At 45.4% G+C, this 17385-nt stretch overlaps 1 protein-coding gene across 7 annotated transcripts; it reads right to left on the reverse strand.

The window, feature by feature from the left end:
* Window positions 1-530: 530 nt before the first annotated feature.
* CYP26A1 (cytochrome P450 family 26 subfamily A member 1) lies at window positions 531-17321 on the reverse strand. 7 transcript variants are annotated; one of them, XM_080597205.1, is made up of 10 exons: window positions 16420-16789; window positions 16126-16288; window positions 15705-15929; window positions 15304-15591; window positions 15047-15196; window positions 14580-14714; window positions 14237-14389; window positions 11224-14045; window positions 10914-11026; window positions 10159-10692 (listed from the first exon to the last, which is right to left on the reverse strand). In XM_080597205.1, the coding sequence occupies exons 2-8, from the start codon at window positions 16168-16170 to the stop codon at window positions 13704-13706; spliced, it is 1338 nt and encodes a 445-aa protein (XP_080453331.1). In that variant the 5' UTR covers window positions 16171-16288; window positions 16420-16789; the 3' UTR covers window positions 10159-10692; window positions 10914-11026; window positions 11224-13703. The 7 variants fall into 7 exon arrangements, with proteins under 7 accessions (XP_080453329.1, XP_080453326.1, XP_080453330.1 ...); XM_080597200.1 differs by lacking the exon at window positions 10159-10692 and adding an exon at window positions 534-672 and having other exon boundaries at window positions 16126-16941; XM_080597204.1 differs by having other exon boundaries at window positions 10157-10692; window positions 15304-15555; window positions 16126-17321.
* Between the last annotated feature and the right edge of the window lie 64 nt (window positions 17322-17385).

Consider the following 17385-nt stretch of genomic DNA (forward strand, 5'->3'; position numbering starts at 1 on the left):
CAATACATCTTTATAATCTTGTTCTGTCAGGATTGTGCTAAGAAAAATCAATTTTCTCCCCTGGAGTTGAGCATCCCACCACTTTCTGTAGTCCACTATACACCAACATAATGAAAAGTTACCTGTTTATCTTTTTGGTAACTCAGTCAGTACCTGAGTATATCAGAATCTAGTGTTTTTGCATTTCTGTCTTGGCAACTTTTTTCATACGGGCGGTTAGATGAGTTAATGTGATATTCAACGGTAGTTCATTAGATATAGATAATATGAACACAGTAGCTGTTAGTGCCTTCACTTGAGTCCTGTCCATTCCTGAAGGATTCAGAAATGAAACAACCGAGCATCAGTTTTTCTCAACAGAACTAAGCAAGATTTTGATCTCAGTATGATCTTCAGAAACTACATTGGATGTGAAAGCCTTCCAGAAATCACTTGAGTCCTGTCCATTCCTGAAGGATTCAGAAATGAAACAACCGAGCATCAGTTTTTCTCAACAGAACTAAGCAAGATTTTGATCTCAGTATGATCTTCAGAAACTACATTGGATGTGAAAGCCTTCCAGAAATCAATTTTCCTGGTTTTGAAGTGATGTAGTTACCCCATCTTCTTCAACTTGTTTTGCTAAGGCCTTTAGCATGGTGGAGACACTGTTCTGATATGGTACTGGGAGACCTGTGTAAAGGATGAGAAGGCAAGAACAGGCTAAGGAGGGCAAGAAGATAGTCAGAATACAATACTGTGTTCCTCAACCTACAATTCTCATCTAGCCAATGCATTCAGACAAATGGCCTTAGCTTCCTATAGGAACTGTTAGACTGGGGAATGGAAGCCATGCAGTTTTCCATAAATGAGAAAATAACCATGCCGTCTGTGAGACAGTATGAGTGGGAAAGGATCTTTTGATCAAAAATGCATCCTACAAGTTTAGCACTGGTAAGTTATCAGGCTGCTGACCAACTACCATAGTCATATAAAACTAGAGGTGGTGTTTTGTACCTAATATCCCCAAACAAAAAATTGTTCCAAATGAAAAGTAATCGTTAACCAGCATCTCACATACCTACAGGCGCAGGTAGAGCACATTGTCTAATATCAACATGTAACCTAGGAACCTTCCCTTCAATTAATGCCTTCTATTACTCTTCTCAGAATGTAATGGACAGCTGATATCCTACCATAATTTTACATTCAGATTAAAATGTGTAAATGCTTTTTTTTTTTTTTTTTTGTGAAGCAAGAGAAGCAAGATGCATGATTAGAAAAATGGGAAAGAGAAATAAAGTTCCACCTTCCACAAAACAAGCCATTGACTCCATTTCTCTGCCCGATGAGGTGAAAAAATACATGAATCCAAGACAGGTGCTAGTGTCATTATTCAGTGCAATTCTGAAAGATGCTGAAAGTAATAAGCAGGACAAGAGAATCTACCCAGACTGTAATAGATGAAAATTTAGCACAGAACACAAATGGATCTCTGGACTCATACAGCTAACATGAAAGACATTCTAATAACAACTTTCAGCAGAGAAAGCTTAATAGTAAGGGAAATCCGAGCAATGATGTTTAATACGTTTTAGTCATATTACTGCATTGTACACCTACTAAAATATTGCCCACCATCCACTTATGTCTCTACAGCTCTCATGCTTTCGAAGGAGAAAAATGCTTTCTGAAGGGGGGAGAGAGAGGTGAAGAGACATCCTGAAGGTGCCAAGTAAGGAATCAGCAATCCCAGGAAGGGAACTCAAGCCCCAGCTGAGCAGTCTGGGACCTACTCACAATATGTGGAAAACACTTTTCCCCATGGCAAAGAATGGTGAAAAGGGTGCGCACATTTGTCAATAGATACTGCTGCACTCCATGTCAAAGTGGTGCTATAATTGGCATCCAGCAGCCTCTGCATAAGGCCACATGGTTGGAAGAAATTGCTAAATTATTTGACTTGTAAACCCAGTTTGAAATGCTAACTGCAGAGTATTTGTCTGAGTGATAAACTCTTTAAGGAGAAACCTTTGATCTCCAGTCAAGTAAAGACCCTTAAAAGTCCTGAAGTCTGGAGTAGCCAGCCCTAAAGACCTTTGTTTGCAGCCATCACTGGAAGGGGGGGAGGGAGAAAACGCAGTGATTGCCCAGAAGTTTGGCTTTGCTTGTAAAGCTGGAGGGTGAAAGGCCGTGCAGCTCCCTTCCCTCCCCCCAGCAAAATAGGGTTATCCAGCTTTATGGTACAAGGCAGTTCTTAACTTTAAACTAGTGACTTGGGTTTACCAAAGAAGATTGCAATTTGCAAAAATAGGTTTATAGACAGTGAATTTTCTTGTTCATGAAAAAAAAAGTTTTTAAGATCAAATTAGAAGTGGCCTGTGGTACCCTTTAAGTGCAGCATGTTGCAATACCTTTTTGGTTCCTAGCATTGGAATCAGAGAGTTCAATCTGCAGGCCAGTTCTGATAGAAACATTTATTCACTTCATCACTGAGTTCAGACCAGCAAGGCCAAAGCCACATGTGCTGTCATTTTTCAGCATCCGTCTAAATAAAAGCAGCGAAGTTGGACTGCCACTACAGTCCTCTCAGCAGAGGACAGTTGAACCATACGTGACTTCTCTCCTGCCACTGCACAGGTAGCCTCTAGGAGATACAGCAGGGATGGTAACCTTTTCTGCCTCCAGAGATTACCCATGAATAATGCTTTTAATTTCCAAAGTATCTTGTGATAGAAGGAACTACAGCTTGAAAAATTCTGCCAGAAATTCATCAGGCCCAAATTTCACTCCTCCTTCTTCCTTCTGTGTCCTTTTACCACCACCACCCCTGGACAAAAGTTCACAGTTGACTAGCAATGTCTGTAAATGGCAGATCTTTTACTGCTAGCTTTAGCCTCTGCTGAGCTCCCAAATGGGATGGTGTTGCTTGATGGGGTCATCTGTTTACTTAAAACAGGACTGGGATCAAAAGTTCATTTTCATTGACCATTAAAGGGCAATGATATATTAACAACTTCAGCCACTGCTGAGCTGGGCTGGATGTGACTCGTAGGTGACTGACACCATATGCCAGCCACTCTATTTCTTAGAAGATTTATTTCAAGTCCCTTTCCTATACCTCTCGGAGAATTTCGAAACAACCATCTTCCATACCAATCTAGAAGATGTACCTGTGGGCAATCTCTGACACATTATCTTCCCCTGAGAGGTCACTAGTGATTCATTACAGCACATTTACAGACATCCCACCAGCCACTTGGGTTTGTTTCAGTGAACCAGTAACACTCAATTTCTGACCAGCAAAGTCTTACCCATATTCCACATTTCTGGTCACAAGGCAACACTGTTGGCCTCTCTAATGGGCTTATTACTTGTGGAGAAATAAATACTAAATTCAACATTTGTGAGACAGACAGAAGGTAAAGGAGAGAAAAAAAAAAGAGGGAAAAAAGCAACAATTCACATCGCTTCCAATAGGCAGACACCTGAAAAACTGAAGAAATATGACAGCGAATGATTTTTGGTGTAAAATCCTGAGTTAATTTATAATTTAGGCTTTCAAATTATCTGTCAGTGCGCAATCCAGAGTTAAGGCAAATTTATACAGAAACACAAAGACTTCCTTAATCAAATAAGCAGATATACAGCTGACAGACACATCTGCTGAAGGCCCTGCATCTTCCTGTGAAAAATGCATTTTCTCTTGAAAAAAAAAAGTTTTGTTTGTTTGTTTGTTTGTTTGTTTTCCTCATAGCATGTTTAAACACTCAAGAGAAGGTGAGTGTCCAGGCCACCAAATCACACTCTCCTCCACACATCCAGCAAGTGCACAGCTAGCTCCAAGGGGACATGGTGGGAGCCCTGTCTGCAGCTACAGCCATCGGTCATTCGCAGGCAGGGCAGCTCCTGCCCTCTCCAAAGCCAGGGCCTCTGGTCTTTGATTGCACATTGTAAGACCTTTTCTCAAGGGTGTTTCTCCCTTTGCTGTGGTGTGTCATGACTACTCCATCCAATCCATTAGAAAATGCCAAGACTGGTGCCAGACCCTTCTTCAACTGGCAAAAAAAAAAATCAGAAAAATGGGAAGGGGGAAGTGCCCTGGGCAGCACCAGCACAGCTTAAGGGACTTCTGCTATGGTCTGTAGATCACACAAGTGTCTGGTGGCACCCATTAACTGCTTTCAGCATAACAATGGCTCTTTCTCATCTCTGCCCATCTTCCCTGTCCCAGTTAAATGAGCTATTTCCCAGACAAATAAAGACTGGAGAGACTGCCTTCAGCAAGGGTAGGAGACTGGGAATTCAGATGGGAGCCTCCTGGCAGAGGTGGCAGCCAGGGCCACCCAGAGCACTGCTCTGGGCTATGAGGGGAAAGGGAAAGCCTGTGAGTAGGAAAGCCTGCCTGCTACAGGGGAAAGAGGTGCAGGGAGCATGAGGGGACATGAAACCACGTTTACCCTCTGTCCAGGGATCTGAGGGAGCACAGGGAAACCACTGGCAGCACAGTGCAGGAGCAGGTACTGGGGACATGCGGGGGCCAGAGGAGGACTGGAAAGGACACGCAGGAAGCTGACAGGGAGGTGAGGCCTCACACTGCCCCAGATCCACTACGGGAGCCACAGTGTGCAAGTGCCAGGTTTCTGCTCTCCCTGTTTACTGTTTCCTCGGCTTACCTGAGTCCTCTCTGTCCAAAGGCGCTGAGCAGGCAGGAGGCCCTCATCCCCTCAGGGACCTCGTCCCCAGCTGATGGCCTGACCTCACTCCTGCCCCTTCCCTGCTTCGGCTGCAAGGTCAGTGCATCTCTTCTGGAAGCTTCTTCTGAAATCCTTGTGCTTCCTCCAGCCTCCAGGGAAAACAAGTCTCACTCCCAAACCAGAGGGCTCACTGGGAACATGTCCGCTGTCAGGGGAACGCTGTGGCCGTGGCACCACTTCTACCACCCACAGGGTAGAGGCAGGACACGTGGCGGCAGCCTGACATGTTCTGGTTTAGTAAGACTGGCTGCCTAGTTCTGGGGAAAGTGAGAGGTAATTTTAAATCCTGCCCAAGTCTTTGACACTGTTCTTTCCACTCCTTTCCTAAGCTCTCCACTGCCCCACAACAGAGCAGGATCTTCTGGACTGAAAGACAGTCTCACACTAGAAATATCGCTTCATAGGCCACTGCAATGACAATTCTGGTTTGGCAGAAATTACTCATTGCCCTCCATATACATGATCTGGAAGATTAATGTACTGTTGTATTGTCACAACCCAGAGAGTGCAGAGAGCCTTGGGGAAGATGGGAAAGCGTTATTTCGAAGCACCTTGAGCATAGACCTCCTCAAATGTAATTCTCTGCTCAAAGGTTGAAATTGATCAGCACAGCAATGAGCACATTACTGGCAGGCACTGAATCAGCCTTTCTCAGATATCTCCTCCCCAGAGCAGCTGCCAGTTACCTCACCATTACACACATACTGATTCCTCTGTATGTGAGACAAGCTTGCTCGTACACGCATCTCTCTGCTTACCCTTTCAGCCCGCTGAGGCAGCAAGGAGGCCAGCTGAGGCAGGGCGTACTCAGGACATACCCTTGCAGGAGACAGTTTGCAGCACAGCTCTTTTAACTTTCAAGTGCACTCTCTTCAATACATGTAACATTGCTGTGACTTTCCTTTTCCCTTTATGATGTAGTACTGGTGCTGAATTTCGATGAGAGAAAAACAGGTGCATCCTATGGCGTTTATTTAGAAGCAAATGCAACATTCAGTGAGGACCAGGTAGGTATTTTAGAGTTATGCTAGGTCAGCTCCTTCTCTCAATCCAGAATGAGTTCTCATATTTTATATGGTCAGTTAAAGGAAAGACTTGCCTTGAATCTACAACCTGTATTTTTTCTTTTAGGTATTCTGGACACTTTTGGTCTTATGCTGAAATTAACATTAGTGCTTCATATAATTCATACAGTAGACACAGGCACAGAAAAAAAGTTAATTTCTTAACTGTAGCTTTCCTCTTTTATGCTTGCAATTTCAATTAACTGTTCTAAATAACTGACAACATGGAATATAAAACATTCCTGCAACAATGTAGGTCTAACAGCAATTACGTTGATTTACTCTGGACCATGTTAAGTTCAGGGAGTAAGATAAAGAGACAAGAGTTTAAAACTTCTTTCACACTGATGTAATAAATTCAGTACATTGCTTTAAAGTTAGGGCAAAATAGCTGGTAACTGAAAGTCAAAAAAAACCCTTGTTTTGTTTTCCACTGTGATAGAAAACAATAGATTATGGGAAAGTTCTTCAGAAGGTGATCAGAGGAAAAGTTCACCAGCATCTATCATGGACTGTGTCTCTGTGGCCTGCTGGGATAGGAGGGAGGGACATAAAGGTGTCAGCAGTTGAGCTGATACGGTAAATCACACTAGTGCTAGTAAAGTGCAATGGCAGCCTAGTGTAAATGCCTTCAGACTTCTATTTCTTTTCCGAGGTTGTGCTCAGGACACGTCCCCTCTTTGTGACCTTATCTCTGGGGCAGTGGGTTGTGCACTGGTCTCTCCTCTTTAGTTTACGAGGACTAATCCATTTGCAGGTTAATAAAAGGTGAAAAGAACAATCACCACGGAGGCACCAAAATAAACAAATAGTACCTCTGACTGATTAAGGATTCTCGTTTTTCCTCACCCAGCGTGCTCTGTCTATCTCCTCTCTCTCCCCTACTGAATACTCTGATATAAAAAAAAAAATAAAAAAATAAAAAAATAAAAGAATTGACACTGTGCAAAACAGGCAAACAAATTAAATAATTGACACTGCGCAAAACAGGCAAACGATGATTCCATAAAATGCAGTTGGTTCCACTTTGTGGGCATGTAACTTGTCTCCATGAAATGCAGTTTTCTGTGTCTGTCTCTTCTGGAATTTGTAATCTTTTCTAAAGATGCTGACTGATAATTAGTACATTTCAGAGATCAGCACTCCCTCAGTCCCAGACACAGGAAAGGCTCCTTCAAAAATGACACAAACCTGAACCATTTAATTTCATACAATGAGCAAAAAGGTCATGACATGCTGCTACTTCAAGCAATCTGTTGATAAGATTAATGAACTTTATAACTGCGAGGTTTATAATGCATGCACTAGCTTGGTACAGTGCTGTAGACAGCATCATTGGCATCATCAATAAAGTATATTTACTATAAGGACAGCCAAGGGTGCAAGAAGTTGGGACAAGAAGGATGACACCGGAGTGAAAATCACCTGTACATCATGCAGCCAGGGTGATGGAGCAGTGCTGCAATGCTAGGGCTGTTTGCCTCCCTGCACGGCGCGGTGCGGTGCCTTCCCCTTTGTTCCCACCCTATCTCCTTCTATTCCCGTGGAAGTTAAGACCAATTCACAAAAAGGAGGCTATTGCCAGGTCAGAGAGCATTTTCCAATTACTATGTGGTCCCCAGGCTTCCGAGGGAAACATTTGAGAGAAGCGTGGTGGTTTATGACTAGGTGAACGATGTAGACTTGCAAGAGAAAACAAAACAATCCTATTCAGGCAGGCTGGCGCTGCTATAGCTGGCAGGGCATCACCCTGTCCCCTCCTTCCTCTCCCGTGGGACACAGACAGGTTGTTAATTCAGAGGGGCCTTGGTATGAAATAAAGGCTATTAGGGGAAAGCATGCCACAGCCTTTTACTTCTTTCAGTCAATTAAGTCAGCCAGCCAAGAAAGCCAAGACCTATCATCATTCCAGTGCAAATTCAGATCTAATCCTGAAAAGATGTTTGTTCTGCTGACGTTTTATACATAAAAGCAGTATATTTCTGAGATACAGACATATTAATTTAACAATGACCTTATGCATATAACTAAAAAGCAGAAAATAAAGCAAGCAAGTTGGTATTTTTCCCTCAAAATGTAAATTGTTTTTTCCTGGAGAAAGCTCTTATTTCAGGTAGCATTAACAATGATGACAACACAGCCTTGGTACAAGTGTACGCATTTTTTTTGCACATCCTGAACTGTCTCAGCTGTAGCTAGACCACTGCTCAGGACCTAGATCTCCGTGTTGACACTGATCTTTTCAGCTCCCAGCTACTGCAAAAAGTTACCGACCTGCCTCCTACCCTAACGTGTGCAAATGGGACTGCCTTTTGGTTACTTTTATCTCTTGAAAGGTCCTGCGAGGGGCCCTCAGCTCTGGAATTTATTCCCCACTTTGCTCAAAAACAGCCTCCCATAATCTTTGACCTTCTGAGTAAGCTGTGAGGCCCGAATCCAAGGATTTGTGCAGGCAGAGGCATAAGAAAAGTTGGCATTTGTGGGTATGGTAGGAAAGCATATTGTCAACAGCTGATTTAGTTTTTGGTTTATAATTTTCTTATGTTATGGCAGTTATCCAGTATGGCAGTGTAAGCTTAACCTGTGGAGACTTATGCTTTCTTAAATGGTCATAAAGTGAAAAACAAAAATGCATTGAAATCAACCCTTCTGTGAATGATTGTGTGTTTGTGAACAAAATGACCTTGCAAACAAGTACATAAGTCACTTTTGCTAAAACGATCCTTCTACCTTGCAAATCACCCAAGTTGTACGTGTAGCTTTGGGGTACTAGCAACATCCACAAGTGAAACAGAGTCATAGGGACTGCTGATAAAGGAATATATAACACTTTAATTAGCTGAAAATACTTGAAATATTGCCCTGCCTGTGTTACGACTGAAAGACCATCTGTAAAAATCTATTAAAACAGCACTACTATGCTATACTACCAAAGTTCTCGTCTGTCACCTTTTAAATATTTTAATCTGAGATTCATTAAAAGCTGTCTCTGCTTCTCTTACTCTTTGAATATAAACAGATATGTTAAATATTTTATTTCTAACCCACCCACGAAGTTACATTCATTTACATAACTTAATGAAAGCTGCATTATTCATTGAACTTCTCATATAACATTTTTCATAAGACATTATTAAACAAGTGAAGCAAGCCAGTCTAGTAATGAGCCTTCTCTAAACTTGCTGCCAGTTATGTTTCCTTTCTCCTAATCTATCACTCTAATGGTTGCAACTAATAAACTTTTCGAATCTTTGCTGCTAATCTGTATATGTTTTGCATTGCATGCTGGATGTATAACTTGACAGAGAATTTACAATACAAACCACCTGGCAAACAAAACTATCTGCATTAACAAATAGCATCCAAACCTAGCCACTCTATTTTGTTACACTAGAGAAGACAAGTACATGTAACACAGTACCTTTTAGCCGTAAACAAAAGTAACTAATTTGGGACTGGAAGATATCCTACTGAGCAATATGTCCCAAACACAAGAACTGCGACTGCCTTTTGTAACTTTGGAAACATTACCAAAAATCTATAGATTGATCTTTAGTTTCTGTAAATGTTAAGCAGAGACGTAGTCCTGTATGGGATTCTGTGAAAATGTCCTAGCAAAGATGCTATGTAACATTCTGAAGATAAAAAAACTTCTGAAATGGGTGGCTTGCATTTAGGCTGCTTAATTTGGGACAAGTAGTTGGATTTTCAGGGATCCTCAGCAGCACAGCTCTCTTTGAGACAGGTAGCTTTTTTTTTTTTTCCTTTTACTTATACCTCACAAAAGCAATTCTAATACCAAAGAAATAAAAGTATCAAGGTGTGAAACATAGGGTCCAATTTTATGCACATTGGTTTTTAACCAGCTGGTTTTAACACTTTCATCAGCATCTACACTGAAAACTTCTGTCAATGTGCAGTATTAACAAAACAGAGCAGTATTCTTTTTTCAAAGATAACTAGATGCTGGTTTGTAAAAACAAACATCGTCAACAACAAAAACAGTTTAAAAAACTTCCTATAGCTCTTAGGTAATTGCCACTTGAAATTCAAGGATAGAATATTTTACATATTGTTGAGTATTTTTCTTGGTAACCCTCCAAAGTTTATTCTAAATCAGTGACCAGAGTAAAATAAGAAAATATAAGCAATTGAAATGGGTTAGAAAGAAGAGCAATCTGATTGTCATCCTCTCATTTTGCAAGGTCCAGGAAGAGACTCCTGAAGAAAAGACATAAAACAACAAACTAAAAGCATCAGAAAAGTGCAAAACCTTAAGTATTATAACTTTTAAAAAGGCTTAAAGTTATAATGTTCATTCAATAGGTGCTTTTAAGAACCAAAGAGAAAGAAAAAAAATCATTTCTTGGCTCAACTGCTAAAAGTAACATTATTTTTATTTATATATAAATAATAATTTATTTGATCAAACAATTATTATTCAAACTATATACTCTTATTTCCAATAAACCTACAGCATTCGACTGCATTTTTTTTTCTTGTTTATGTAACTGTTCACAAAAGTAAGTGTTACCTGTTCTGGCCTGAATTAGAAATACTATTGCTTTTCAATCAGGAATTGATTTACCCGTAACATTCCTCAATGTCAGTTCACACCGAAGTCATTCTTTGATGTCATTTTGGTTCAAGAATGGATATAAATGTGTGTTATTAACACAAACCACACATTAAGCATTGCATGGAGGCTTCAGAAATTCTAAGTGCTGAGCTGCTGCAGGCTGGCAGGAACTGCTGTTACTCGGGTTCAGGAGAGGCGTGGGTCACAGGAGCCTCAGAGAATTAGTACACTACAAATAAGGCATGGCTTTTTGCTCCAGGACCAAAACGTAGTACTGAGCCATGTGCCTTTTTTTTCCTGAATGAGAGAGATGCTATTAAAAAAAAAAAAAAGGCATGTTTTAAATGACAGACTACTGAAGAGAAGGAATATGAAATATTCCCCAAAAGGCCCAATTACAAGACAAGAGTAAGCACTCCCCACCAGATGCAGCCCTTTGGTGTGTTTTGGTCTGTGAGTCTTGGAGCACCGGGCACATGCAGCAACACATGGCCACATTTGCAAAAGGAGCTAGAGCAGGGCTCCGGGAGCTACCTGTTAGCATCGATGCAGGCTGAAGCAGCTGCTTCCTCTTCCTACCTCCTCTGCCTGCTGTAACATCCCAGCACAAACAACTACTCCTGCAGTGAGCTGAGGACCTGGTCTGGCTAGAAAAAGTAGAAGTCATAGCTTTTTTGGTAGGCAATTTTTTAGCAGGATCAGTTCCTGTATCCAGCATAATGAGAGGAGTGAGGGCTGAGGGTGGACGAGCAGGTCTGCCCCTGAACAGCAGCCGCAGTCCTAGCCTGTACCCACACCAGCTGCTACTGAGCAGGCAGAGCTGCATAACTAATCCAGAGCTCACCTGAAACTGGTCCGCAGCCAGCATCCACACTCTGGAGATACAGCTGCATAGAGGAGATTAGCAGGGGTTGTAAAACCTGCTCAAGAAGTCGGGCAAATATTTTAGCAGTTAACCCACACCGAGCTCCATATTACTGCAGCTACACTGCTACTATTTTTTGGGATAGCTTGTAGCTCCACGATGCCTAAATTATACAGCAGTGACAGACCATTTAACTGCAGAGATAAATGATATGGGGGCAGTGCCTAACATAGGCTATGTTGTCGTGATTTACAACAGCTGAGGATGTGCCCCCAGATATCAAGACAAAATAAAATTAAGTGTATGATTTTTTTCTACAAACATAAAAGCCTTGTAAACCTGAATTAAAAAATAAATAAATGAATATATAGATAAATAAATAAATAAGGAAACAGAAATGTGTATATTATCTTAGGCTTACACAGTGAATTAAGTATATATTCTCCATACACCACTTAGATTTCCACTCTTCATAAAAAGCCAGTAAAAACTAAAATAACCCAAATAACAACATGCAAAAAAGTTCCCACACATGAAGAACTTCAATTAAGAATAAATAAAACATTCCTAGGATATCAGCATCTAACATTACAACACCCTACAAACCCTGATAATGAGGAAAATGTTAACAAGGAATACCAAAACAAGAGTCTTGATGCTCTCCAGACTCCAGGATCACCTCCAAATCAGGATCAGTTTGCAATTTTCTGCTACTGCATTGCTAATAAAGGGATCTTAAACTGAGATTATTGATCAAATCGCTGAAGAGCATAATGGTACAGGAGGTTATTAAAACAAAAATTATTTAAGATTCTAAATATTGCCAAGAAGACCCAAGCACAATCTAAAATGAATGTCTCTTGTATTTAAAGACTAAAAAAAAAAAAATCACTATGAAAAAGTCTTGATAGCTATGCTCATTTTTGTGGGTAAGTCATGTCTAGGTTATTACATGAGAAGTTTTTGTTTCCAGTTAGCATTTAAATACGTATCAAACACATTATAGAACAAGTCTCTAAAAAAAATCCACGAACGTCTTATGTGCTATTAAACACCAGCAGTGATTTTGATCATCTTAACATCATCCTTAATTCTGATCTTGGTAGAAAATAATGAAAAAGTGACTTTTCCAGAAACAAACAAACAAACAAATTAGTCTATATATTTCTATAAGTGATCATGACACCAAATTACATGAGTTTACTTTGTAGATGTTTACAGAGCCACCCTATGTTTGACTTTTGAGGGAAGACTAATAGGTGTAGTAATAGGGACAGGGGTGGGGGTGTGGTGTGTACAAAAAAACCTTATGGTTAAGCCAAAACAGGGGTCATGCCTAGGGCATTTTATCTGCCCTGCTTACACACCCCTGGGGAATTACATCTCAACAGTTGATTCCCTGTTAATCAATTCACATTAGTGCCTGCCTTTTAGTTTTCACTTTGCTGAATTCCAGGAAAGTTCTTAAACCAAATGCATGCTCTATCTCTGCCCTATGCAGAACTGTTGCATTTTAACAAGAAATCACAGCAGATTTTATTTGCTCTAACAGCTGATAAGAGACACCTTCATAAGTAAAGATTCATAGACTGCAGACTCAACACAGAACAAATCCAGTGGTCTGTTTATACAAGTCAGTAGAAATACGGGAGAAGAGAACCTTTATGGATTTTTTTTCCCCCCTCAACCTATTTTCTCCAGTTCCAGAGAAAGCTTTATGTTACACATTCTTCTTCCCTTCGCTTCTTATTTACTATGTCTCAAAATTATATGCCTGGCAAAGAGAGACCTCTACCACTTGCTATCACTCCACATTGTTACAACAATTTACTATGCACAAGTTAGAAGTATACGGGTTGGACGGGAGGGTAGGGCAGAGGTATGAGAACAGTGGAAATAGGAAACAGCTCATTCACAAAAGCAGATGCAACTTCACATCCAAACACTTCAGACCTGCGTGAGCTGGTTATGCTATTCTCTAGCATACAGGCAGATCTTCATACAGAGGATCTTCAAAAATAAACTTTATTATCAAACTTAAAATTCACACATTAAACGTAAGATCGAGACGCAAATAATACTGAAAACATTCTCAAACAATAACAATTTAGGTAATTTGGATGAATAGCTAGTTACCATTGTTTCAAATTCCTTTGAGAATATTTAATACATACATCATTGTGAAATGTCTTCAAACACTTATCTGGCCAGCTTTCAATAAGATTTTTAAATAGGGGAAATTTTATTTCTATAGAAATAATATTATCTAATTATGAATCAGAGATCCATAATTGTAGTGCTTGGGGAAAAATATCATAGCCATTTAAAATACTTAGAAGACATAAATAACTATTGTACATTTACAAGTTTAAATATTTAAAGGCCTTTCTTACTATAAAAATTACTATGTACATATTAGATGTTATATAGAAATCCATCCAGAGGCAAGTGTTGAACTCTCAGATTTGGCCGCTGAAACCTATGAATTTGGTAGGCAGATTGTCCACAGGGTACACTATGGGCCCCGTTTTCATTGTAGGAGGTCCATTCAGCAGCTGCCAGTCACAGCTCCGAGCCAGCTCCACTGTAAATATTTTTAGAAGGACTTTTGCAAACTCTTTGCCCACGCAGCTTCTCAAGCCCCCACCAAAAGGAATGAAACTGAACCTAGAGGAGTCCTCCGGAGATGGAGACATGAAGCGATCCGGATTAAATTCATCCTTGTTGGTAAACAGATCTGCCACATCGTGGGTATCGCAGATACTGTAAATAACATTCCAACCTTTTGGGATCTGGTAACCCTACCAAAAGAAGAGAGAGAAGACATGAAATGCCTCGCTGAGTTAAAGGGGCTGAAATATCAGTGTGGGACACGTTGGTGCACCTCGCCTTCCCTCCTGGCTTCCTGCAGGTCACTCTGAGGTGGGTACGCTATGTCATTGTGCTCATAATTTTGCAGGTGCTCTGAGTAGCGAGCCCAAGCCCCACTTACATTCAGCTCAAGGGTCTTGAGTGCAATTCGAAATCCTCCAGGAACAGGAGGGCTCAGCCTGAGGGTCTCTTTGATGACACAGCCTGTGTACTTCAGCTGCTCCAAGACCTCCATGTCCAACTGCTTCTCTTGGTTGGGACTGCATAGTAACCCCTAGAAAAGAAGATGCTGCCATCACATTTTTGGAAGAGGCTCCCGGCACCACAAAATTGCTGCCCCCCTGATAGTGGCATTCTCCTGCCACCCCTACAAGCAGGGAACCTCCTCAGTCGGGGGGGGGGCCCTGCCTGGGACACCTCTCCTGAGGGGGGCTTCCCACTGCCCACCGGAGGAAGACACACACCTTCACCTGCAGCTCTTTCCTCACTTTCTGCAGGACATCGTGATGGAGCCCGAGGAAGGCAATCAGCGACGTGGCAGCGCTAGCAGTGGTTTCATGGCCCCCAAACAGCAGCTCCGTGGCAGACTCCTTCAGTTCCTTATTGCACAGGACAGAGGAGGGATAAAACAGGCCCTGAACAGGCTCTCTCTACCAGACCCACCCTACTACTAATGCTATAATTGCACCCAGGCTGGAGCCAGGGTGGGGGATGCTCCCTATGGGCACAGCCTCGGTCCTGCACACCTCGTCCAACAGCCTGGCTGCATCCTCCACCCAGAGGACCCCAGTGCACTGCACAGGCTGGTTTATTGCCTGGGAAGGGAGCTGCACCTCCTGCTCTCTCCTTCTGGGCCCAGAAGATAAGCATGCTGCTGACTGAGGAAACAGGCAGGCGGGAGGGGGATGGATCTGGCCCTGGGGAACCTCACCTGCATGTTGAGCTGCTCCCCGTTGCCCTGCGTGTGCTCCATCAGCAGCTGCAGCGCGTCCTTGTAGCCACCCTCGGGCTCCTTGCGGGCCATCTTGGCGCGGATGTTCTCCTCGATCTTAGCGTGGATGATGTTGCGCGCTCGCAAGCCCTGGACGGGCAACGGGGGGAGCAAGGTGGGCTTTGTGCCGTGCCACCATCCCTCCCACCCACTCCCCGCTGCGCCGGGGAGCGCTCCCGGCCGGCGGGGAACCTTACCCGGTAGAGCCCGCTGAAGGGCACGTCGATGGGCAGGGAGAAGAGGTTGCGGATCATCTCCTCGAAGGCCTCCACCAGCTGCTGCTCGCCGTCGGGGCCGGCCTGGCGGGGCTGGAAGCCCAGCAGGATCCTCATGGCGATGCGAAACATGAGGCGCTTCACCTCGGGGTACACCAGGAGGCAGGGCCCTGCGGCACCCAGCCACCGCGCCAGGCAGGCGCTCACCTCCTCCTGGATGACGGGCACGTAGTGCTGCAGGGCGTCCCGGGAGAAGGCCCGCATGATCACCTGCCCGGGGGGACGAGGAGGAGGAGGAGGAGGAGGAGGAGGAAGGGGACACGGGCTCAGCCACCTTGCGCGGGGCAGCCGTCCCCGCTCCCCGCCCGCCGCCGGGGCCGTACCTTTTTGCGGTGCTTGTGCTGCCCGTTGTGGAGGTTGGAGAGGCAGCCCGAGCCCAGGATGGTGCGCACCGAGGCCGGCCACTGCACGGAGACCAGGCGGTGCTCGCCCAGCAGGATGTGCCGCACGTTCTCGGCGCCCATCACTCGCACCGTGGGCCGCCCGAAGAGGTGAGTCTTGTAGATGAAGCCGTATTTCCTGCGCTTCATCTGCAGGAATTTCCGCCGCTGGTGGACGGGAGGGGTGCGAAAATAAATATGTTGGAGAGGAGAAAAAAAAAAAAAGGCGGGGCAGCGGCTCATCCCCACCTGGGCACGGCAGCTCGGCAAAGCCGCTGCTCGCCCCCGTCCCTCGCAGCAGCAGCAGGACGAGGAGGAGGAGCCGGGCCACTGCTCCGCTCCCCGCGACATCGCCTCGCCTTACCTGCAGCACCATCTGCAGCGTCTCCCCGAAGAAGGGGAGCCCCATAGTGCCCGGGGGCAGCGGGAGCGGGCAGCTGGGGTCGCGGCTGCTCACGCAGTACAGGTCCCAGAGCTTGACGGCGGCCAAGAAGAGCAGCAGGGGCAGCAGGAAGGTGCACAGGGCGCTGGCGAGCAGGGCGGAGAAGCCCATGGCTGGGGAGCGAGTCCAGCCCGGCCCCCCGGGAGCTCCGAGTGCGCGGGCCGGGCTCACCGCGGGCCGCCTTTTATACCCTTCCCAGGTTGCTGCCCACCCTACCTTGGTCCGATAAATTAGTTCACCCAAAGTTCATCTTTAATTGCGGATTGGGGCCTGGCTCCTCCCCCCGAAATCTTTAACCGTTTGCTCGGCGCGGCGCATCCTGCCCGCCGCAGACAGCCGCCGGGGAAGGGATGAGAGGTGCCGGTGGGAGCGGCCCGAGGGACGCTGCCGACGGCTGGGGCCGGCCGCCTCTTCCTCGGATTTATCGCTGATGCTCGCTGGAGCTCCACAGGCTGCGCCTGGCAGAGAAATGCCCCGCTCCGGAGGCAGACACCCCCGGGAGCTGCCAGCCCGGCGCCGCCGCTCGCTGCCAGCTGCGGGGCTCCCTCGCCCGTCCTCTCGTCGCCGGTCGGGGACGGCGGGGGAGCGAGAAGCCGGAGCCGGGGGCAGCGGGGCCGGGGGGTGCCCCTGGCTGGGGCGCGGAGCTCCGGGCAAAGCCGCAGCGGAGCCGCCGCGTCGGCGGAGGAGCTTCCTCCGCTGTCCTCTGCTTCACCTCGAAAGGGCCGGCTTGTGTTTCTGCCCGGCTGCGGAGGAAGGAGCGGCGGGCAGCAGTCCGTCTCGGCCTCCCGGTGCAGGTTCACCTGCGGGTCACCGAGGGAAAGGGAGGTGAGCGCGGAAAGGGAACACCCTGCCCTGTGCCCGGCTCCGCTGCCCGCCCTCGCCCGGGGCCATCGGGGCTGCCGTGGCCGGGACCGCGCCTGCAGCCGCGGCACCGAGCCCGGCCGGGCCCCGCTCCCCTCCCGGAGCCGCTGGCAGGTCCCGGAGCCCGTTCGGCGGGGGGACAGTGGCGGGGCCGGGCTGCGGGAGCGCGGGGTCCCGTTGCAGGATGCGCCGTCCGAGGGATGCGATCGCCGGTCCCTGCGGGGCTGCGGAGGGAGGGACGGAGCCGCGGACCGCTCCGTTCGGCTGCTACCAATAAACTGTCGTGCCCGCTTTTTATGTTTTTTCCTTCCCCCCCCCCCT

This window comes from Anser brachyrhynchus (assembly GCF_964034855.1).
Source record: "Anser brachyrhynchus genome assembly, chromosome: 6".
NCBI classification, from domain to species: domain Eukaryota; kingdom Metazoa; phylum Chordata; class Aves; order Anseriformes; family Anatidae; genus Anser; species Anser brachyrhynchus.

What these genes read in the sequence shown, in the direction of transcription:
- CYP26A1 (XM_080597203.1), bottom strand. Translation starts at nt 16,314, where the DNA reads ATGGGCTTCTCCGCCCTGCTCGCCAGCGCCCTGTGCACCTTCCTGCTG. An exon ending in GGGAGCAGCTCAACATGCAG is followed by an intron (nt 14,715 to 15,046) that starts GTGAGGTTCCCC and finishes CTGTGCAATAAG; the next exon opens with GAACTGAAGGAGTCTGCCAC. An exon ending in TCAAGACCCTTGAGCTGAAT is followed by an intron (nt 14,046 to 14,236) that starts GTAAGTGGGGCT and finishes TTCTTTTGGTAG; the next exon opens with GGTTACCAGATCCCAAAAGG.